This window comes from Asparagus officinalis, unplaced genomic scaffold (assembly GCF_001876935.1).
Source record: "Asparagus officinalis unplaced genomic scaffold, Aspof.V1 AsparagusV1_Un522, whole genome shotgun sequence".
Classification (NCBI taxonomy): Eukaryota; Viridiplantae; Streptophyta; class Magnoliopsida; order Asparagales; family Asparagaceae; genus Asparagus; species Asparagus officinalis.
Window position 1 is genome coordinate 57,294 of NW_017972786.1, and position 23,455 is coordinate 80,748.

Below are 23,455 nucleotides of genomic sequence, written 5' to 3' on the forward strand. Positions count from 1 at the left end.
TCATAAATTGTGAATTTTGAATTCCGCAAATTTATTTGTCATTGGATCGAAAAGAACAAAATAGACAAAAATTGTGGGTTGTAACTCACAAAATCATAAATTCTAAGCTTAACATAATCAATTATCATTAAGTAGAATTGAATGATCGCTCCCTTCAAAAGTTGGAGCTGTGGAAAAACTTTCTATAGACAATATTACCCCAATTCTTTCTCAATGCTACATTCTAATTTTAACTAAACTAAACTTATTATTATTATTAATTAATTATATGGTATGTCACTTGTCAAATTTGTATAACTAAGGGCATCTTATATAACTATAAGTAACCTATAAAAACAAATATTTAAAGGTTATTTAGATATTAGTCCATTAATTTTAAATCTTCAATAATTCTAACTTAGTCCCTTTTAAATCTCCAATAATTCTATCTTAGTCCCTAAAATTTTTGAAATTACACATAATTTTTAGGACTAATATTGAATTATTAAATATTTAAGAGACAAATATGTAAATAAGTCATATTTAAAAGAAGGGTCATCTTTCGAAAACCCCTCAAGTATGTGGGTTGCCCCAAAAAATGCATTAACTCCTGTAATTTGAGAAAACCTGCCTAACTATGCGGGTGTTGTAGATAATCGCTCTCAATTTTAGTACGACAAGAATTTACCCCCCTCAACTTTCAGTATGTCCCATAAAAACTCCTCTGACCGCTTATACACTTCTCTTGACAAACTCCCTTAAGGTCGTTACTTCAATATGTAACTTGGACGAAATACCCTTTTAAAAAAAAGTATTTTAGTAAAGAAGAAATCCTCAACCTATAATAATAGGACCACGACTAATTTACGTTGCTTTTTCCCTCTATATCTCTTCTTTTCTTTCATCTAGCAAAAATCAATGTAATTCTTTTATAATTGAGGGATATTTACCACATAATAGATTAGACTCCACAGTGCTAGTTTTGAGAGGTTAAGTGAGAAAAATTCAGAGGAGCTAAATCCGATTTTTGAAGTTGAGATGGATTATCTGTACCCCAAACTTGAGGAAAATTTCTCAAATTAAAACAGTTTGAAGGTTCTTTCTAAAATCCCCACCCTGCCCCCCCCCCCCCCCAAATGAGGGGGAGTTTAAAATTAACCCTTAAACAAAACATAACTTAAGGCACATGTGACATTGATTTTATAAGTGGACTTTATACCAAATCTACCATTCAATGAACTAATTTGGGTTATTTGTCCTTAGATTTATCATTTACATTAACTTTAAAAATTTATTGCTAAAGATTCTTAAAGAAATTTACTTCTTGTTTGGGATGGTATGAGATCCTTTTGATTCTCCTTGCCTTTCATGATCTCAAACTAATTATTTGACAAAATAAATTATGTTGTTTAATTTATATTTCTCACATTCATAAAAGTTTATGAAGACAGAGCTTAGATATGGGTATTGTTGCAGATATTGGATTTTTCTAGCTCCTTAATTTAAATTTTTGAATGTTGTTTGACATTAGATAGATCTAAACTATTTTCTTAAAATACAATCCATATGAGTGCATAATATGTATAAATCATTCTCGAATTATATTTTATAAATTTCTTACACTACAGAGTAATTGTTTTAGAAATTTTAGACAAAATCAATTATTGTAGGTAGGAAGATGTGGTAGGATTATAATATTGATTTTAGAATTGATAACAATTAGTGTTTTCTTTCTTGAATTTGCACACTTTGTGATACAGGAGATCAAGTATTGGACGAGACAAGAAGAAAAGCAGCCGAGACGACATCAACGGACGACGACTCGACTGAGACGACATCTGCAAACGACGACTCGACCGAGACGACATCAACAGACAACTCGACATTTCAACTCGAGTCAAGACGACGAAACGAGACGACACACCACAGTCGACACGAAGGGCGATGTTAGTCGACACATACCAGTCGACACGAAAGGCGGTGTTAGTCGACACATGCCAGTCGACACGAAAGGCGTCACTACTCGACAATCATCGTGTCGACTCGGAAACAGATTAGAAAAGTTTTATATTTTTGGTTATTTCTTTTTAAATTCGGACTTTCTTTTTTATTAGGATTAGGATAGGGTTAGTTGGCTATACATATTAGTTCCTTTTGTAAATCGAGAATTAACTTTTTCATTATTGAATCAAGAAAAATTTCTCCATTGTTTTCTTCCCTAAACTTGGGAAAATTAGGGCTTGTGGATTCAAGCTTGTTATCTATCTGTTATTGTCAGGGCTGGTCGACATTAGAACGATATCCGATCGGCCTCCACGTTTCTACGTCTGCGTCAAGTGGGGTATCAGAGCTTTGGCTTCAACATCCTCGACAATGGCAGGTGACGGCAAGGAGCTTTCTCTATAGGATCTTTCCGCGAGGATGGATTCTCTGGATAGAAGATTTAGCACGTTGGAGACGTCTCTTCAGAACCTTCAACAAGTCATTAAAGGACTTACCCTTCACCTCAACAATGGGAATAACTTCGTCGACGGTCTTCACCTAGGCGTACCCGGAGTTAGGCTACCCCGACATCCACCCCCGTACAATCCTCAAACCCCTCCAGTTCATCCCCCTCCAAATCAACCACGTCCAACCCAACCACCTCCATATCAACCACCTCCATATATCGGTCCCTTCCACATCATCGACGACTTCCCAATCAAACCCTTCCCCATGATGATTACAGTGACGACAGAGTGGACTATGGTAACCAATTTGAAAGGCCATGGTATGATAACGTGTCGAGCGAAGAAGAGGGAGATCGACCTTATGACAGAGGTCGGGGTAGAGGCTTCAACCCTCGTCACAACTACCACCGACAAGGCCGACATTATCAGGAACAAGAATATCGGATGAAAGTAGAGCTTCCTTTGGAGGAAATCTGGACATAAAGGCTTTCCTGGATTGGCTCTACGAAGTGGAGAAGTTTTTTGAGATGGCTAATATTCCCGAAGCAAACCAGGTGAAGTTTGTGACGTATCGCCTGAAAGGAAGAGCCGCGGCATGGTGGGATCAGACTCAAAACACTAGGCGACAAGGCAAGCAACCAGTCAGGGTTTGGCGACGCATGAAGCAGTTACTACAAGCTAGGTTCCTACCACCCGACTACCAACAAATTCTCTACAACCAGTTCGAACAAAGCCGTCAAGGAATCAGATCAGTAAGCGCTTATACCGATCAGTTCGGGTTTGGCGACGCATGAAACAGTTACTACAAGCTAGGTTCCTACCACCCGACTACCAACAAATTCTCTACAACCAGTTAGAGCTAAGCTGTCAAGGAATCAGATCAGTAAGCGTCTATACCGAAGAGTTCTTCTGTCTTCTCGTTGCAACTTGTCTATGAGCAAGGAACAACTCGCAGCCAAATATATTGGTGGTTTAAAGTATTCGATTCAAAAGAAGGTGACCATCCACAATGTATACTCTGTGGACGAAGCCCATAATATGGCTCTAAAGGCGAAAAGATGGGCCTCCAAGACACCACCTTTCAGGCGAACCGATCAGGGAAGTTCGGCCGAGAAGGCAAGAGGTGAGTCGGTAGGGTCAAGGACGACTGATCGGTCTAACCCTCCACGATCAGCCGAGCAATCGACAAATCAACCTCCGCCCCAATCGACTCAATCAAATCAGTATGCCAAACCGACTATAGGAAAGTGTTTCCAATGTCTCCAACCAGGGCACAAGTCCAACGAGTGTCCGCAGCGACGGAAAGTCAATCTTGCGGATTATGAGGAAGCTGAGGATGGACACACAACATCTGAAGAAGAGCACGTGGAAGAGGTTGTCGAGATTGAGGGCGACAATGTGTCGTGTGTTGTTCAACGACTCCTATGCGCTCTGAAGACACCAGATTCATCACAAGCAACGACACTAAATTTTCTTTTCTAGGTGTTCGGTCAACAACGTGTGCACCCTCATCATTGACAATGGGAGCTGCGAAAATATAATGTCAAAGGCCTTGATGGATCACTTGAAATTGCTGTCCGAGGCCAAACATGTGCCTTATACCATCGGATGGATCAAGAAGGATCCCTCCGTGAAGGTGACTGAAGTATGTCGCGTGCCACTATCACTAGGCAAGACTTATAGTGATTCTGTTGCTTGTGATGTTGTGGATATGGACGCATGCCATGTATTGTTGGGACGGCCGTGGCAATATGATGTCGATGCTAAGCATGGCAGCAAGAAGAACGAATACTCTTTCGTATGGATGAACTCATTTTACCACCAATTCCACCCTCCCTAAAAAACCCAAATGATCAAAAATCCAAACATATTTGTCTTTGCAACAAGGGAGAGTTTCTGACCAAGTCAAAGGAGTTGAAACAGAGGTTTGCTTTAGTTGTGAAGGAAGAAGACACCCATTAAGGTCCCAGAGAAGATGAAATCGCTGCTTAAGGAGTTCGAAGTGTTGATTCCTGAAGAGTTGTCAGCAGGTCTTCCTCCCATGAGGGATATTCAGTCCCACATTGATTTCATTCCGGGTTCAGTGCTTTCCTAATCTCCCTCACTATCGCATGAACCCGTAGAAGAAGAAGATTTTACAGGACACCATTGAGGACCTTATTAAGAAAGGCCACATCCGAGAGAGTATGAGTCCATGCGCAGTTTCGGCCCTATTAACACCAAAGGATGGAAGTTGGCGGATGTGTGTAGACAGTCGAGCCATTAACAAGATTACAATTCGCTACAGGTTCTCAATCCCTTGGCTAGACATGTTGGATCAATTAGGAGGCGCGAGCGTCTTTTCGAAGGTCGACTTAAGGAGTGGTTATCATCATATCCGAATCCGACCCGGCGACGAGTGGAAGACTGCATTCAAGAGTAATGAGGGCCTCTACGAATGGTTGGTAATGCCTTTTGGATTGTCGAATGCTCCAAGCACATTTATGCGTTTGGTGAACCAAATTCTGAAGCCTTTCTTGGGAAGATTTGTAGTCGTCTACTTTGATGACATTCTCATTTATAGCCGAGATGAACAGGAGCATATGTTGCATCTCCGAGAAGTCTTCCAAATGCTAAAGGAGAATGAACTTTATATCAACCTTAAGAAGTGTGTGTTCTTGACGACTCAGTTTGTGTTCTTAGGATTCGTGGTAAGCTCGCGGGGAATCCAAGTCGACGAGGACAAAGTTAAGACAATCAAGGATTGGCCGACTCCAACAAGCGTTACGGAAGTAAGAAGCTTTCATGGGCTAGCATCTTTTTATCGGCATTTCATTCGCAATTTCAGTTCTATAGTTGCTCCCATGACATTGTTTGAAGAAGGGTGTTTTTGAGTGGATCGATGAAGCAAATGCAGGTTTTGCCCTTATCAAGTAGAAGATTACTACTGCACCTATATTGGCGTTTCCAGATTTCGACAAGCTCTTTGAGCTTGAGTGCGACGCGTGTGGTGTGGGTATTGGAGCAGTCCCCTCTCAAAAGAAGCGCCACATTGCCTTCTTGAGCAAGAAGTTGAATGAAGCTCGGCGGAAGTGGAGTACTTATGAGCAGAAATTATATGTTGTTTATCGTTCTTTGAAAACTTGGGAAAGTTACCTCATTGCTAACGATTTCGTGATTTACTCCGATCATCAGTCTCTTCAACACTTCAAGAATCAAAAGCATATCAACAAAATGCATGGACGCTGGGCTTCGTATTTTGAGCAGTTTAATTTTACTTTGCGACATAAATCAGGAGTCGACAATAAGGTACCCAATGCTTTGAGTCGGCGGGTATCCTTGTTGAGCGTATTACGAGGTGAAGTTGTTGCTTGACTATTTAAAAGAGCTTTATGTTAATGATGAAGACTTTCAGGAGATTTGGGCAAAGTGTTCGACAAGACAACCCACAGGGGACTTCGTTATCATGGACGGCTTTCTGTTTAAAGGAAATCGACTTTGTATTCCCAGGACGTCATTGAGGGAAAAGATAGTTCGAAACTTACATGGTGGCGGGTTTGGTGGACACTTTGGGCGAGACAAGACTGTTTTGAGTCTTGAAGAGAGATACTATTGGCCAAGTTTGAGGAAGGATGTGGCGACACTCGTGAGGAGTTGTCAAGTGTGCCTAGTTACAAAGGGGCAAGTGCAGAATACTGGTTTGTATACTCCCCTACCTGTGCCCAATGATATCTGGAAAGATTTGAGTATGAACTTTGTGTTGGGACTTCCCCGAACACAAAGAGGCGTGGATTCAGTCTTTGTAGTAGTGGGTCGATTTTCTAAGATGGCTGACTTTATTCTATGTCGCAAGACTTCAAATGCACGACATGTTACAAGACTATTCTTTCAAGAAGTGGTTCGATTACATGGTGTTCCTAGTTCGATTGTCTCGGATAGAGATACTACGTTCTTAGCGACTTTCTAGACTACTTTATGACGACGATTTGACACTTTATTGAAATATTCTAGTACAACCCACCCTCAAACGGATGGACAAACGGAAGTGGTCAATCGAACTTTAGGGAACTTGATTCGATGCATATGTGAAGAGAATCCAAAGATGTGGGATCAAGCTATACCTCAAGCTGAATTCGCTTACAACTTGATTGTTCATAGTTCCACAGGTATGTCTCCTTTTTTTATTGCTTACAGGAAGACACCTAGACATCTCCAAGTTTTGTTGAAGTTACCGACAAGTAGCAAGTTCAGCGAGTCAGCAAGTTCAATGGCTGAGAATGCTTTCAACGTTCAGGAGGAAGTGCGTACAAAGCTCGAGAAGGCTAATGCAAAGTTCAAGACGCGAGCAGACAAGAAGAGGAAACTCAAGGTGTTCAATGAAGGAGACATGGTGATGGTTTACTTACGGAAAAAACGGATGTCGGCTGAAACTTATAGCAAGCTTAAGCCGAAACAATATGGCCCGTTCAAGATTCTCAAGAAGATCAATGATAATGCATATGTAGTGGATCTTCCGTAAGGAATGACTATGTCAGCGACATTTAACGTGGCGGATATTTCTGATTATCATCCATCAATCAAGTTGGATACGAATAATGCTAACTCAGAGACGAGTTCTTCCGAAGGAGGGACTGATACAAGAGATCAAGTATTGGACGAGACGAGAAGAAAAGCAGGTGAGACGACATTAACGGACGAAGACTCGACCGAGACGGCATCAGCGGATGACGACTCAACATTTTAAGTCGAGTCGAGACGACAAGACGAGACGACACATCCCAATCGACAGTCGAGACGATAGGACGAGACGACACACCCCAGTCGACATGAAGGTCTGTGTTAGTCGACACATACTAGTCGACACATGTTAGTCGACACATGCCAGTCGACACGAAAGGCGTCACTACTCAACACGCCTCGTGTCGACTCGGAAACAAATTAGGAAAGTTTCATATTTTTTGTTATTTCCTTTTAAATTCGGACTTTCTTTCTGATTAGGGTTAGGATAAGGTTAGTTGACTATAAATATTAGTTTCTTTTGTAAATCGAGAATTAACTTTTTCATTATTGAATCAAGAGAAACTTCTCCATTATTTTCTTTCCTAAACTTGGAAAAATTAGGGCTTGTGGATTCAAGCTTGTTATCTACCTGCTATTGTCAGGGTTCGTCGGCATCGGAACGATATCCGATCGGCCTCCCCGTTTCTACGTCTATGTCACTGACTCAGATAAGTCTAGAAATAAACTTTTGAATTACAATTTATACTCAGTTGCCGGCTGTAAATAATAAGTGGAAGTGATCTTTTATAACTAAGTAAAATCCAATAGGAGTAGATAAAACCTATCATTTTTCTTCGATGAATTCAAGAATTTAATTTTTCATAAATGAAAATGAACAAAAATCATGGCTTATAGCTCATGAAATTGTGAATTTTGAACTCCACATGATTATTTATTGTTGGATCAAAATGAACAAAAATCATGGCTTATAGCTCATGAAAATTGTGAATTTCAAACTTCGATTAAATATTTACCATTATGTCGAAAAGAATGAAAATGGAAAAAAATCATTGTTCTTGTTTATAAAAATTATGAATTTTTAACTCCGTGCATATATTTTCCATTTTGTCCAAACAAATAAAAATAAAAAATTTGCGTGTTATGTCTCACAAAGTTGTGAATTTTGAACTCCGCAAAATTATTTATCATTAGATCAAAATAAGTAAAAATGAACAAAAAATCAAGGGTTATTAACCCATGAAAATTGTGAATTTTGAACTCCACTTAAGTATTTCCCATTAGTCTGAAATGAATGAAAATGGATAAAATTTGTAGGTTATAACTTATTGAATCATGAATATTCAACTCCGCATATATATATTTATCATTGAGTCGAGATGAACAAAAATGTACAAAAGTAATTCGTTATAACTCGTGAAAATTGTGAATTTTAACCTCTACTTAATTGTTGGTCATTTGGTGGAAATGAACAAAAATCTTGAGTTAAAGCTAAGTAAAAATCCAATAGGACTAGATAAAACCTATCATTTTTCTTTGTAAATAATAGGTGGAAGTGATTTTTTATAACTAAGTAAAATCTAATAGGACTAGATAAAACCTATCATTTTTCTTTGATGAATTCAACATTTTAATTTTTTATTAATAATAAGAGCCTTTGCGATATTAGTCTCTCACATCATTAACATTTTGAAAATAGTCCTCATATTATTGAAATTGCTCTTAAATCATTAATATTTCAAGACTTTTATACTTATTCCTCTATAAGGCAAATTATTGAAACCAACAAGGTCATATACGTGGGAATATCCAAAAAAATTAACAATTTAGTGTAATCGTAAACTTTTTCGCAGTCATGTTATAGTAAATACACAATCAAGATATTTGACCACGTGCAATGCACATGCATTCCACCTAGTAATGAATAAAAATTGTGAGTTATAGCTCATAAAAACGTGAATTGAAATCAACATAATTATTCCCTGTTATTGGGTGGAAAAGAACGAAAACAGACAAAAATTCTAAGTTAGATCATGAAATAATGAACTTTGAATTGACCAAAATTATTGGTCATTAGATCGAAACGAATAAAAATGAACAAAAAATAGGGATTAAAGCTCACGAAAATTGTGAATTTTGAACCACTTAATTATTTGCTTATGGGTCAAAATAAACAATAATAGAGAAAATTCATGACTTATAGCTTATAAATGAAAATGAACAAAAATCATGATTTACAGCTCATGCAATTATGAATTTTGAACTCCACATGATTTTTTGCCATTGGGTCAAAATGAATGAAAATAAACAAAGATCATGAGTTATAACTCATAAAAATCGTGAATTTTAAACTTCCGGTAATTATTTGTCATTGGGTCAAAATGAATGAAAATGGACAAACTCATTGTTCTTACTTATAAAAATTATGAATTTTCAACTCCGCACATTTATTTCCCATGTTGTAAAAAACAAATGAAAATAAAAAAATTTGTCAGTTATGGCTCATAAAGTCGTGAACTCCGCACAATTATTTATTATTAGGTCGAAACAAGCAAAAATGAACAAAAATCAAGGGTTATAACTCATGAAAATTGTGAATTTTAAACTCCACTTAGTTATTTTTCATTAGTCTGAAATGAATAAGAATGGATCAGAATCGTAGGATATAACTCATTTAATTATGAATATTCAACTCTGCATATATATTTGTCATTGAGTCGAAATGAACGAAAATGTACAAAATTCGTTTGTTTTAACTCATGAAAATCGTGAATTTTGAACTCCACTTAATTATTTGCCATTTGGTGGAAACCAAAGAAAATGAACAAAAATCTCGTGTTATAGCTTATCAAATCGTGAATTTTTAAAAAATTATTAGCCATTAGATGGAAACTAATAAAAGTGAATAAAAATTAGCTTGTGAAGATCGTGCATTATTAATTGCACTTAATTATCTTCCGTTGGGTGTAAAATGAATGAAAATGGACAAAAAAGACAAACTGTGGGTTAACTTATAAAATCATGCATTTTTAAACTCCACATGATTATTTGTTATTTAATCAAAATGAATGAAAACGAACAAAAATCGTGGGTTAGTAATCATGAAATTCATGAATTTTGAACGCACCGGTTAATTATTTGACACGGTCAAAACGAAGAAAAATGGACAAAAATCATGGGTTATAGCTCATAAAATCGTGAATTTTGAACTTTGCAAAATTATTTGCATTTGGTCTGAATAGAAAAAAGGGACAAAAATCGTAGGTTATAGCCCATGAAATCATAAATTTCAAACTTTGATGATTATTTGTTATTTGATCGAAATAAATAAATATGAAAAAAAATCATAGGTTATAGCCCATGAAAATTGTGAATTAGAATTTTGGTCAATTATTAGCTAGTGGGTCGAAACAAATCAAAAACGTTAAACATTGTAGGTTATAGCTCATAAAATCGTCATTTAAACTCCACAAATTATTTGTCATTCCAACCTAGTGGTAATTAAGTTTTTTTTCTAGATTCTCAATTTTCATGGGCTGTAATCCCCACTTTTGTCCATTTTCAATTGTTTCAACCCTATAGCAAATAACTGACATACTTCAAAACTATAAAGTTTTATTGGCTATAAACCATTATTTTTGTCCATTTTTATTTATTTTGAGTCAATGACAATTAAGTTTTTCTTAAAAAATTCGCCTTAATCTATAATTTTCATGTTTCGCCCTAATGGCAATTGATTGGGATACTTTAAATTTGCAATTTTATGAGCTATAATCCACATTTTTGTCCATTTTCAAAATGTTCTGACACAATGGCGATTATGTTTTCTTTCTTCAAAATTCACGATTTGGAAAGGTTAACCCACCATTTTCATCTGTTTCTGCTCAATGTCAAATAAGTAGCATAGTTCAAAATTCTTATTTTTAATGGGTTATATAACCCACGATTTTTTTAGCATTTTAAGTCATTCTGAGACAATGTCAACAAAGTGCCAAACTCCAAAATTTGTAATTTTCATAGATTATGACCTGTAATTTTTGTCCATTTCTAATTGTTTCAATCCATAACAATTATTTTTTTTCCTTGAAAGTCATGATTATCATGGGCTATAACTCCCAATTTGGTCCATTTCCAGTTGTTTCCACCCAATGGCAAACTGGCATACTTTGAAATTTTTAGTTTTTATGAGCTATAATCTATGATTTTTATCCATTTTTAATCGTTTCAACCAAACGACAATAAATTGTCATACATAAAATTCACAATTTTCATGTGCTATATAACACCATGATTTTTGTAAATTTTCACTCATTTTTACCCAATGACAATTAGGTTTTCATTCCTTAATTCACGATTTTGTGGAATATGACCCATAATTTTTATTTATTTTGTCCTAATAACAATTGATTGACGTACTTTAAAATTCATAATTTTCAAGGGCTATAACCCACAATTTTTGTTAATTTTCAGTCATTTCAATATAGTGGTAATTTACTTGGGCTATTATCCCTAGTTCGTCCATTTTCATTGAGTGAACGACTAAAACTGGATATATATCGGGTTATAGCCCATGAAAATTGTAAAATTTAAGTGTGCTAACTAATTTGTCATTAGGATGAAACATATAAAAATGTACAAAAAGCGCAAGTTAGCCTATGAAAATCATGAATTTTGAACAGAGAACTAATTTGTCATTGACTCGAAAAGAACAAAAATGGACAAAAATCATTGCATATAGCTCAAAAATTAGAATTTTGAAGTAAATTGATTATTTGTCATTGGATGAAATTAGATAAAAATGGACAAAATCATGGGTTGTAGCCCATGAAAATTATCATTCTTAAGCGGAAAAAACACTTAATTGCTGCTAAGTCAAAATGGCTTAAAATGGACAAAAACCATGTATTACAGCTTCTAAAAATTGCTAAATTTGAAGTACAGCAATTTGACAGAAAGCTGAGCGAAGCAGTGAGGCGCTACTTAGGCTTTTTGAGTCTAGCAGATCAAAGCGGAGAAAACAGGAAGTAAAAAAGCGATCAGGTTTAAATATGGATAAATATTCAAAATAAGAAAATTTCAAGAAAAATCTAAAAATTATACAATTTCATATTTGAAGATTTATGGAGATCCTAAGCATGAACTAGATGTATAACAATCACGCAAAATTAATCAAGTAATGGTGCTTCGACGAGGCTTTGGAGAAGAGGGAGCTAAAAACTGAAGCTTCGATGTGCTTGCTAGAGAAAATGAGAGACTCATGAGAGGGCGCGGAGAATGGTAGGAGGTGGCAGGAGAGGAGTTGGAGGCGACAGGATAAGGAGTTGAGGCGACAGTGGATTTTTAAAGGCAGAATTAGTGGCAAAAGGTGGCAAATTTAGTGGCTGGCAGTGGTATAAGTAGAGGATGATTAGGGATCTTAGGGTTTTTTTTGGAAAAGAGAAAGGAATAGTTGATATGATGGGTTTTAGGTGTTTTAAAGCACTATCAAATGTTTTTAAGCGCTTTGCACTGCTTATTCATGCTTTGCGAGCAAAAAAAACGAGTGGGCTTTATGTCACCACTTTGAGGGAAAGCATAGCGACGAGGGCTGCTTCCGCTTTATACTGCCGCTTCTCACAACTTTTTGCCTTTTATTAGCAGTAGGCATGTATTATAGGAACAAGAGGAAAGTAAACGAGTTAGACTTTGATTCAAACCAATCCATAACTTAATAAGGACCTTATCATACTTCAAATAACTCATGTCATAATCATTATTATTATAGAAGTCATTTCTTTATTTTATATTTCAAAGACAGGATCAACTTTTTTGCCTAGTGGGACAAAGATTTATTTGTCCTTTTGAAAAATAAAGAACTAAAAATATGCTTGATGCAAGACAATTGTTGGCTGTTGATTAGAAAATTACAAGATTTACCAGAATCTCTTTTATTTTTATAATATTTGATGTAATCTCCATTTTTTAGACAAGATTTCCTAAGGATTTTATGATTTTTAGGATCTTTGAGATTTTAATTTGTTAGAGATTTTATTTTTGTTTCCCTTTTATTAGAATTTGATTTGCTTTCTAGATTTAGTTTTCTCTATATATAAAATTGTAACCCTCAATAAAGAATTAGACATTGATTAATAAAATTTTGAGTTTTGAGCATTCTCTCTTGAGCATGTGAACTATCATTTGGCATGTGAATTACCTCTTTGGGGTGTGAAGCGCTTGGGTATGAGGCCCCTAGGTGTGAAGCCTAACATCTATCAGAACCCTCTCTCTTTCCAATTATCCTTCTCAATCAATCCCTCCAAAAGAATCCACAACATCCAACTCAAGCCAAAATACCCAAAGAAACCCTAAACCCCAAAACCGGATCACTGTTCACATATGATCAATGCTTGCCTCCTATCAAGGAGCCCTCCTTCGCTACTCACAACAAATTTCCAATGAGTTACCGCGATCATATTGAGTATCATCGACACCGGATCTCCAATCAGCCTCCATTCAGTTACGACATCACCCCACCAAGCCCACAGCGATTTCTCTCATCTGGTAAAGCTTTGCCAAGGCCTTAAAATGATATTTGATGTCCATTTAGGCCCCAACAAATATCCGAACATGGCTTTGGAAAGCTATCATAGACTTAAAAATCTACCCGCTTCTCCTTTCAAATCCCGATTACATTTAAATAGCCACCAAATTCAAACAATCAAGAATGTCGTACTTTCTGATCAGATTTGGATTGGCGTCGAAGGCAACACATTTAGGAGCCATCTACTTTTGGAATGGAGCTTCCGCCTCGACCCACGTCAATGTTTTTTGCCATTCGAATATACACATCAACTCTCAAATTCATAAATTAGATTGAATCTAAGAACAATAAAGTAGATTGGATCTAAAAACATTACCAACCCTTGCGTTTCTGACCTAGAATCTATCTAAAAAAATACAATATAAATAACTAACAAGAAAACTAAAGCCTTAAGCTGCAAAAAAAAACACCTTAAGTATTTCAACTCTGATCATGTTAGATGATCAAGAAAACTCTAAAACACCATACTTTGTAGACGTTCTCTTCAATTAGCTAACTGGACTAAAATTGCCATAAATATGTTTTAGACTCAAACAACCAGATAGTACTAGCATACTCACATCTTCATGAAATAACACACAGTCTGAACAAGCAAGAAAAGACAGTTTAAGGTAATTGCAGTAGAATATAATTATAGCGATAAAACATTTTAAACAATTCCAAAAGAACAATCTATCTTAATAGCAACAAGCCAACAACTCAACAATGATAGCTTCAATTAAGGAAAAATGCAAGATAACTGGTTGAGATGGTGCAGACATAGGCAACATGTGCCATTAAGTGGGACAATAGACATGGATCTGTAAGATAGACAAAAATAATTCACATGTACTGGGATAGTTTAAGACTATTGTCATTGTTAACAATTAAGGTGGTCCTTAACTCGGTTGAATGGAGAATATGATTGATAAGGATTTCCCATAAAAAGCTTTACTGTCTTTCTTGATGTTAATGTAACACGAGAAAAGGAACCTGATGTATCATGTGCTAACTGTCCTTTCTTCCAATCCTTCAACACTATTCCTTGCATACTATATGGTTATAGTATCATTTCCAACAAATCAAAACCTTTTGCATATTAAATGTATCTCGTGCACAATCATCGATTTTAGAACTAATTCCTCTAATAAGAGGAAGAACTTCTTGAAACATTCGCAACAAAGAACTACAATTTTTCACCTAATGTGAGAATGGCCCCTCTCTCTCAACCCCTCCACTCTCAATTTCCTTCTCAATAAAAAGAAACCCACTATTTTACTCTACCTTGTCTCATTCCACTGAGAAAATTGCCCTAGAATTGATCATTTGAGCTAATAAAATTAAAATGCTACCAAGAATCAAAAATCACGAGAAGAGATTCGAGGGTTTTACCGCTTGCAGAGCGAGAGAAGGCTTGCCCTGATCGATGAGCTGGCGAGCCGTGGAGAGCATCGACCACGCGCTCTCAAAGGCCTGAGCTTGCTGCCCTCGGGCATCGCCGGCGCCGGCGGTGCTGGGGCCCGCGATCGCCGCGTCGGTCTCCATGGCGTCCGATGTCGACGGATAGGGGTTCATCTTCTTCTCTTATGACGAGCTTCGAAACCCTAAATTATTTCTCTTCTTGACTTTTTTTTTATTAATTCCCCCCCAGTGAAGTGAACTGAGGTCTTTTCTTGCTGATAGAAATGCCCTCGGATTGTTCTAGTAGTTTCTCTTGGTTTTGATGATGATTTGGGTGTCTCTCTCCCAAGTTATCCTAGGAGAATAAAAAATTGAAAATTTACTTTTTCACCCTTAAATATTCTTTCATTCCGTATCAGATCCCCTAAATCAGTATCTGACACTGTTTATTTGAATTGTTTTCAATTGTGCTTGATTAATTTATAATGTTAGTGTGCAGCTCGTGCAAAAGCACGGCCCCTTTTTTTACTTCCGCTAGAGTAATTCTATTTTAAATGCTATAGTTTTTTGTAAAGGCACCGGTACTATTTTTAAATGCTACAGTATCACTTTGTTCTACAATAATACTGCTACAGTAATTGCCTTCAGCATTTTACTGTAGCACGAAATAGTGAATCTTTGAATCCTCCTCTAATGAGTATAGAGGAATAGATTAACTTTCTCCGCTCTCCTCTTTCATCCTTGGCTAATAAGTAGCGTTCTAAAATTTGTAAATTCATTACTTTAAATTTTAATTAACTAAATATAATTTAGTCATCTCCAAACGGAGTAATCGCTTTAATGGAATATTCTAATTTAATCATCTAAAAATTAAGATGAAGGATAACATTAAAATATTGACTAATGATTAATTTATAATATTAGTGAGCGACTCGTGCAAAAGCACTGCCCCTTTTTTTGTTTCCGCTAGAGTAATTCTGTTTTAAATGCTACGGTTTTATGTAAAGGTATAGGTATTATTTTAAATGCTACAGTATCACTCTGTGCTACAGTAATACCGTTACGGTAATTCGCTTTGGTATTTTACTGTAGCATAAAATAGTAAATCTTTGAACCCTCCTCTTATGAGTATAGAGGAATAGATTAACTTTCTCCACTCTCCTCTTTCATCCTTGGCTAATAAGTAGCGTTCTAAAATTTGTAAATTCATTACTTTAAATTTTAATTAACTAAATATACTTTAGTCATCTCCAAACGGAGTAATCGCTTTAATGGAATATTCTAATTTAATCATCTAAAAATTAGGATGAAGGATAACATTAAAATATTGACTAATGATTTAAAGGGCGAATGGATAATTTTTTGTACCGAGAAAACCTTGGTATCGGATATTCCTTTTACGGAATGAGCGCATAGTTTTAATGCTGAGCTCAAATAAATCAAGTGCAAGCAGTCATATGGTTATGACTTTTCTATTTTCACAACAAAGGCTAACCCCCAAGTATTGGATGGAGGAAATTCCTAAAGTAACTCGGATTGTATTTAGTCCGGCGACTAAGTTGAATTGAGCTAGGTTCCACCTAAACGAAGTCCTCACATGAAGCAATTAAAGTTTGAGATGGGTGATAAAAGAATATTTATGATAACTTGGATAAGTTTTATAAAATTTATAAATATTTATGATAACTTGGATAAATTTTATAAAGAAAAGCTCTAAAAAGCGTAAACAGTAGCAAAAATAGAGAGAAAATTGGCTAATTTAACATTACTCCTTGAACTTAGGGTGTCTCATATGACCCCCTAACTTTATTTATCTCACTTAATCCCCTTGAATTTTTTGATGTATTAAAAAAAACCCCTACATTTTAATAATTCTTTCACTACACTCATTGCTTGTAATTTACAAATAAATAAAATATTCTTGAAAGCGAAGATGTCATAATTTGTCATTTTTTATTCAAAGGCAACCTACCTCTACTTTAAATTTTGTAATTGTTTTCTAAAGAAAATTTTAATTATTTGCAAAATTAATGTAAAGGGATCCGGTGAGAAATATTCAAAGCTCGGAGCCCAAAGCTTAAGGGGTTGTGTGAAACACACTCCGAATTCAGGGGGTTTATGTGAAATTAACACCAAAGGAAATTTACCCTCTGTGAAAAACCTTTGGTAAAACTTATTATTAAAGACACACACAAACATCAATAGAACACACGAGAACATAACAGAAAAAGAAAAAAAGAAAAGATTTTTGCCGTCTCTTTCGCCATGAAGCAGAAGAAGTCCAAACCCAAGAAGCCCCAAACCAAAAACTCTGTAAATTTTTCTCTCTTAATCTCATGATTCAATAATATTTGAAGGGGCCAATGCAATTCTAGTAAGCCCGACAATTTATTATAGTTATTATTCTGTTGTTCTAGGGTTTCAAGAAACCTATTTGATGTTAGTTTATTGTCAGTCTTATATAAAGCTTCTCTTTTATCCAAACTCGAGCTAATCCAAATCTACATGAAATAGTTTGGTTTATAGATTGATAGATTTTATTACTTGCATAAATTATATGCTTGCGTTTTTGGATTTTTTTTTTAACTCTGTTTAGTATCGCACGGAAAAGGGTTTGAATTTGATTCTGATGGTGTAAAGTTAACCTATTGTTAACTCTGGAAGAGATAGGAGAGAAGAGGATGTGCAGCTTTGACCTTGATTGACATCTTAAGGTTTTTTCAATCTGAAATCGATGAATAAATATGTGTAAAGTTGCTTTGCACACTAAATCTGTGACACTTGGGGACAGTTCGTCATGCCCAAATTATCGGCTAAAATCACTAGGATATGCTGTTCATTGTTTTTAAACTTAAAATTGATTATTGAGTACTCTAGCCTATAGTTTTCTTTAAGTGTAATTGTGTATTTATGATAAGTATATCATGTTGAGGTAAAGAAACATGGAAAGCAGGCTGATTTAGCACAATTTCGCTCACAACTTGATGACTTGGGTTTAAAAATTATTCAAGTGACGGCGGATGGAAATTGCTTCTTCAGGTATGTGGAAAAGTCAGTCTCTTTTTTTTAAAAAAAATCCAAGCTCCAAATGCATTGTTGTGCGCTGGCACTACTAATTTATATTTTTGTTGAGTGTACATTAATACACCATGCCTTAACTGAACAATGCAGTTTGCTTGAGATGCTCTGCAGGGCTATAGCTGACCAGCTGGAAGGAAATGAAGAGGAACATGCAAAGTATCGCAACACGGTGGTACAGTATATCTTGGTATGTATATCTAGATAAATGTCGTGCACTACAACCAGCAGTATTATAATCTTTTGTTAGCATAAGCAATTAAGCACAAATAGTACGAATATTAACACAGGATGTAGGTCCAATAGAACATGGATTCACGAGCGAACCCTAAAAAGTGGAATACAAGTATGATATACAGATGATAATGAATAAACTATGTGTGCTTGCATTTGTTTGCGTGTGCATATGGAGATAGGGCAAGTCAATGTAGTAATCCTAGGAAATTGGGACACATGAAGACAATGATAAGCAAATATAAATATATTTTTTATATTTTTATCATGAATATCGAAAGTTGACAATATGCTAAAATATGGAATTGAAACACTGATCGTTGATAGTTTTGACGGAAATATCACTACCAATGGCAAAAAACTAATATTTCATATATTTGATTGATTTTGCCTAGCAGTAGTTCTTGGTTTTTTGTCTCAACCTTCCGCTTAACATTGAAACGTATCTTAAGTTTGTATTATTTTATGCAATCTACCATTGTTTTATATGATCTTAATGAAAAGTTAAAGACAAACTGCATCTTCGTTGTAAGCAATGCATATGAAAGAAGCATATGCAGAGTATACTGGAAGTATCAAGGAATTGTTCCAGGTTGAAACATAAAATTGAACTCAACAGCACATTCAAAAGTATCTGAGATGTATCCCAGGAGTATCCAAGATGCTTATGCTAGATTCTTTTCCACCATAGGTATTGCTACAATTAAAGTGATTATGCTACCTGGTATGTCACGTGCTCATCTTTTCTTAATGCTATAGTATTAATTCCAGTTTGAGAGTTTTGACCTATGTTAATATTGCTTAAATTTTCCTTGTTATTTTATTGAGTATACACGGTGGATGGTGGACTTTAAGATGTAGCATTGATTTTTTTCCCCTTGATAATTGATTTCTTGTAATGACGAATAACTTTTAGTATTTTCAACTTCAACTGTGTAGACCCATAGGGAGGACTTTGAACCATTTATTGAGGACGAGGTGCCATTTGATGAGTATTGCAAGTCCATGGAAAAAGATGGTACATGGGCAGGGAATCTGGAATTGCAAGCAGCTTCTCTTGTTACCAGAAGAAATATCTGCATTCATCAGGCAAGTACGTCTTGGTGTTATTTATGGTTCACGAGTTATTGAAAGTTAAAGCTACGTACGGCGACATGATAAAAAATTTCATAATTCTTCTTAACCTTTTTCTAGATTATCGAGCCCACTGATGAGGTCAACTAGAATACTTGGGTAGCTCTGCAGTTCTGTTCCTAATCCAAGTTAGAAATTCGTCTTAAATTTTCTCTTCTGATACCTCAAAATGTTTTTACGTTTTCCATATTGGCCATGTTACCTTCACTACTTAGTTTTAATGTGCATGATGATGAACTACTTAGTAGCATCAGAATACTCTTGTTGTCTAGGATATAAGTTCGAGTAGTTTGAAATCAGAATATCAAAATGGGTGACCATGTCATATTTCTGAGCAAGTTAGCAAGATGACGACTGGAAATTTATGAACTAAGATCTGAAACACCAGGATGGCTGTTTGAAATGTAAAGTTGATAAATTTATCTTGTATGTGTTCCCAGGGTCGTAAGAGTTTAAACATGTCTTGTGAATCTACTATGGATGAACATTTGATCGGGATGTGTGAACTTGTCACTTATTAAAGCATATCAGGACACTGTAAACACTCTTGAAACAAATGAATTATTTATTTCAAATGTGACAATGATCATTAATCTTATTTATGCAGGCTAATTCTCCTCGATGGTACATAAGCAATTTCAGTGGTGGTGAAACTACTATGATTCATCTGTATGTATATTAAATTTTCATAAACTAAGCATACCTCTTCTGCTTCTTTGCTTCATGTGTCCCTTACGAGTCTTAATGTAATTCTCTATGCAAATTTATTATCAGCCTTCTACTTCTAGATTTTGTTAATTCTTGGTGAATTTTGGAATACCGAAATCTGGATTATGCGACCGATTAGGCAGGTTTGCTTACTTGCCACCTCCTAGGACTTGCTGCATACTTTCTTGTTCTGAGTTTCATTGGTAGGAAAATAGCACTGAGCTAGTTGGCTGATGTCAAACTGACAAATGATCATAAAATTAGATCTCATGGAGGCTTGTGCTCTATATCCAATAAAGAAAAGACAAACTAAGACGATGCAGGTGATACTAGCTTTTGGCTTGTGCATGGGATATTGGGATGTTCATTGGTCATAGAGTGAAAATTTAAGAATTGAGAATGAGATGCATAAAATACTTTTTTGGTGCCTTTGGATGATTTTTCTTTTTCAAACTTTTCTGTTAAGTAAAAAAATCCATCTTGCAGAAATTCTGTACACAGGTGTTTTTCCCCAAAGAATTTGTGTGAGTTCTGCTGAATGTCCGAGCTGTAAGGCATGGTGTGGTGTGGTGTGGGTTCTAGCTTACTATATTGTTTTTTTTTTTAATGTTCATCCTCATTACATCTTGTGCATATTATTTTCTTCATGTCGCTAATGGTTTTGTATCTTCATTAGAACTCCATCTCTTCACTTCTAGTTTTTGTTTTAGTCACTGAATTGGGTTTTACAGGAGTTATCATGATGGTGAACACTACAATAGCATTAGGTTGGTGGACGATGCTTGTGAAGGACCTTCCAAGCCAATCATTATCAAGGTTCTACCTGCAAAATCTCTCAACATAATTATCTAAACTTGTCAGAAGCAACTTTTTTTTAGATGTCTTGGCTAAAGAGTCTGAGCTGGATGATATCTAATATCAGATTTTATCATAATAGGTTGATGCTAATATATCTGTAGTGGACCATAAAAGGAAAGATGCGAGCAATGGATCAAAAGTATCCTCTCATAGAAATGGCTTTGACTCTGGATCAGTTAAGTTGGTCATGGCTGGAACAGGTTGTGCAAATATGAAAAAAGTTGAGCAGGTATGTAGTTGTTTCTGACATCGATTCTTAGTACGAAAAAACTTTAGTGCTTTTTCAAGTTTTTAAGCTGACATTTTTCATCATGGTGCCAGATTTTACAAGAAGTTAATGGTGATGCTGATGCTGCAATTGAGTTTCTGATTGCAGAGCAACAAGCAGATGTTAATGCTGATGAAAGTGATGGTATTCCCTGTCAGACTATCGGTAATGATCACTTCCACCTTATATCAATTTACAATACTGGTTAACAGTTCCGTTTGACTTCATTTACATTATTATTATTAGTATTAGTAATCACCTTAAATAGTTCACAATTTCGATTTAGTTTTTTATTGTATATGCCTCAGTTTTGCATAAAGTTTTATTTGAGCATTGAAGCTCTGGATTTTTGGTAAACCCCTTTGTATAGTTACGACACTCTGGTTTAATATAGTACTCCGAATTTCGTTCTGCAGGATATGATATTCTAATTTTATGTCCTGAAATGTTAGTTAGTTGTCCTTTTTCGTGATGGTTGTTATCTGCTTTATCTTAAAGACTTAAGATTGACCAGGAGATGATAAAAATGGGAACGATGAAAATGACAACTCTGAGAGGCCAGAGGTCTCAACCGGGGATGCAAAATGTGAACATAATCATTCCAGAGGTGATTTTCAATCAGTTCAGTGTCATAGCAATGATAAGGTACTTTCCGCAAGCATCAAATGCCTAATTATATGTCAAAAATCAACTGGGCTCCACACTCATACATGTCTGCCCTTTTTCAAGGAAGAAGAAACTAATGAGGAATGTTCATGTGGATCAAAGAAGAAGTACAAGGCTTGTTGTGGTTCAACCGTCGGAAAGTCCTCAAAAGCACCTATAATGTATGATTCCTGCATTTCTTTTATATTCGTGTTTGGCTTCTGCTCCTAAAGTAACTTCTAATTGTCTTTGTACTGAAGTTAGCAAGTAAATTGTAATGGTTAAATAAAACTAAATTTATTTAAGGGGACAAGTATATACGAGATTTTTACAAGAGTAATTTGATGCTGGGAGTATTTTGCTCCATATTCAAAACATTGTTTCGTATTCTGAGCCAGAATTGGATGCAAACATGAGATACCCTGAACTTCAGTGTTTCTTTTTGGTGCAGCTCCAGTACGAACAGACGTCCTGCTCGCAAAGGCAAGAAGGAGATAAAACGAACCAAGAAAAAAGAAGCCACTAGAGGAATACAAAAATGTCAATCTGGAATCTTAACAGATGTTGGTGCTCTTTGCATTTGACCAATGATTTAAGGTGATCTCTCTTATGCTAAGAATCATTCATCATACTTTGTACATTTTTGCATGAATTACTAATATTAACTGACAATCATGCTGATTATTGTTGTCACTTATTTTACAGAATATGAATTTGAAGAATAGCTCCTTCAACTTCCTGCATACGCTGAAAGAGTGCCTTAAAATAGAATAAAAAATTAAGATTTTGTTAACATTTTCCAGTACATAGTTCACGCCATTTTCATTCAGGTAATGTATTTGACAAATAGAATTTAGCGCTGATTGCAGATACACATCTTGGAGTGCAGGGGCTTAGCCACTTATTGCTCCTATAATTTTTTTGGTGGTACTTTGACCTTTTGATCCTAAAGGAGTTATATCTCCCAACGTGTTGTCCGGTATTTCAATGCATTGGAGTTATCCTATTCTGTTATTCGAGCGGTTGTAACATACATCCATATGATGAAGAGATTATTCCATACAGGAGTAGGGCGTTTATATGCCAATAGAACAGTTTGGAGACGATAAGTGGCTAAACCTCGACAGTAGGAAAATGTATCTGTGATTAACCCTCGAAGTTGTGTGCTTGCTTTTCCTCTTGCTTACCGTCCCGAGTTTTTCGCTATAGGTACATGATAGTGATGATCGATAGTGATGATCCAATGAGATATTGAGCGACATAACAAGTCGGCAGAGCTTGAATCATGAAGGACGCTGGTCAAGTAACTCTTTATTGGGCTTGGATTTTGGTTCTGGAAGTCGTGCAAATACTGTGTAGTGGTGGGTAACACAGCTTATAGCGAAATCAATGTGTATTTGTTGTTGACAGAGTCCAAGTCATGGTATTTGACGTGCCTTCAAAAAATTTCGTGTTTTGCATGTTAAGGCTCACAGCCGCAAACAAAAATGTAAATTCGTCTATGTAACGAAGATGTAAATTCATCTATGTATTAGAAAATATTCGATGCCTCTTCATGTGTATTCAAGACGAAAAAAATAAAAAACTATTAACAAAGGCATATTTTCCTTCATGCTGACGTTGCTAATTATCTCTTCACACGAT

The 23,455-nt window shown here is 35.8% G+C and overlaps 2 protein-coding genes across 4 annotated transcripts in view; one reads left to right on the plus strand and one right to left on the minus strand.

The window, feature by feature from the left end:
• Positions 1–15,218, minus strand: part of LOC109827896 — a 29,267-nt gene extending 14,049 nt beyond the window's left edge. The window contains exon 1 of the mRNA XM_020394921.1: positions 14,878–15,218. Coding sequence (XP_020250510.1) covers positions 14,878–15,060 — 183 coding nt within the window. The 5' untranslated portion in view covers positions 15,061–15,218. The remainder of the gene's footprint in view (positions 1–14,877) is intronic.
• A 1,872-nt stretch (positions 15,219–17,090) lies between these two features.
• LOC109827894 (OTU domain-containing protein 3) lies at positions 17,091–23,421 on the plus strand. 3 transcript variants are annotated; one of them, XM_020394917.1, is made up of 13 exons: positions 17,091–17,199; positions 17,825–17,925; positions 18,058–18,154; positions 19,138–19,287; positions 19,940–20,001; positions 20,772–20,856; positions 20,978–21,127; positions 21,220–21,331; positions 21,681–21,811; positions 21,896–21,993; positions 22,263–22,408; positions 22,517–22,641; positions 23,021–23,421. In XM_020394917.1, exons 1-11 carry the CDS (start codon positions 17,152–17,154, stop codon positions 22,393–22,395), a joined length of 1,167 nt encoding a protein of 388 aa, XP_020250506.1. In that variant the 5' UTR covers positions 17,091–17,151; the 3' UTR covers positions 22,396–22,408; positions 22,517–22,641; positions 23,021–23,421. The 3 variants fall into 3 exon arrangements, with proteins under 3 accessions (XP_020250506.1, XP_020250507.1, XP_020250508.1); XM_020394918.1 differs by having other exon boundaries at positions 18,079–18,154; XM_020394919.1 differs by having other exon boundaries at positions 17,117–17,199; positions 17,805–17,925.
• The last annotated feature ends 34 nt before the right edge of the window (positions 23,422–23,455 follow it).

Excerpts from the sequence above, each read along its gene's own strand:
- LOC109827894 (XM_020394917.1), top strand. The coding sequence starts at position 17,152 with ATGAAGCAGAAGAAGTCCAAACCCAAGAAGCCCCAAACCAAAAACTCT. Across the intron at positions 17,926-18,057 it reads GATGGAAATTGCTTCTTCAG|TTTGCTTGAGATGCTCTGCA; the intron begins GTATGTGGAAAA and ends TGAACAATGCAG. Across the intron at positions 18,155-19,137 it reads CGGTGGTACAGTATATCTTG|ACCCATAGGGAGGACTTTGA; the intron begins GTATGTATATCT and ends TCAACTGTGTAG.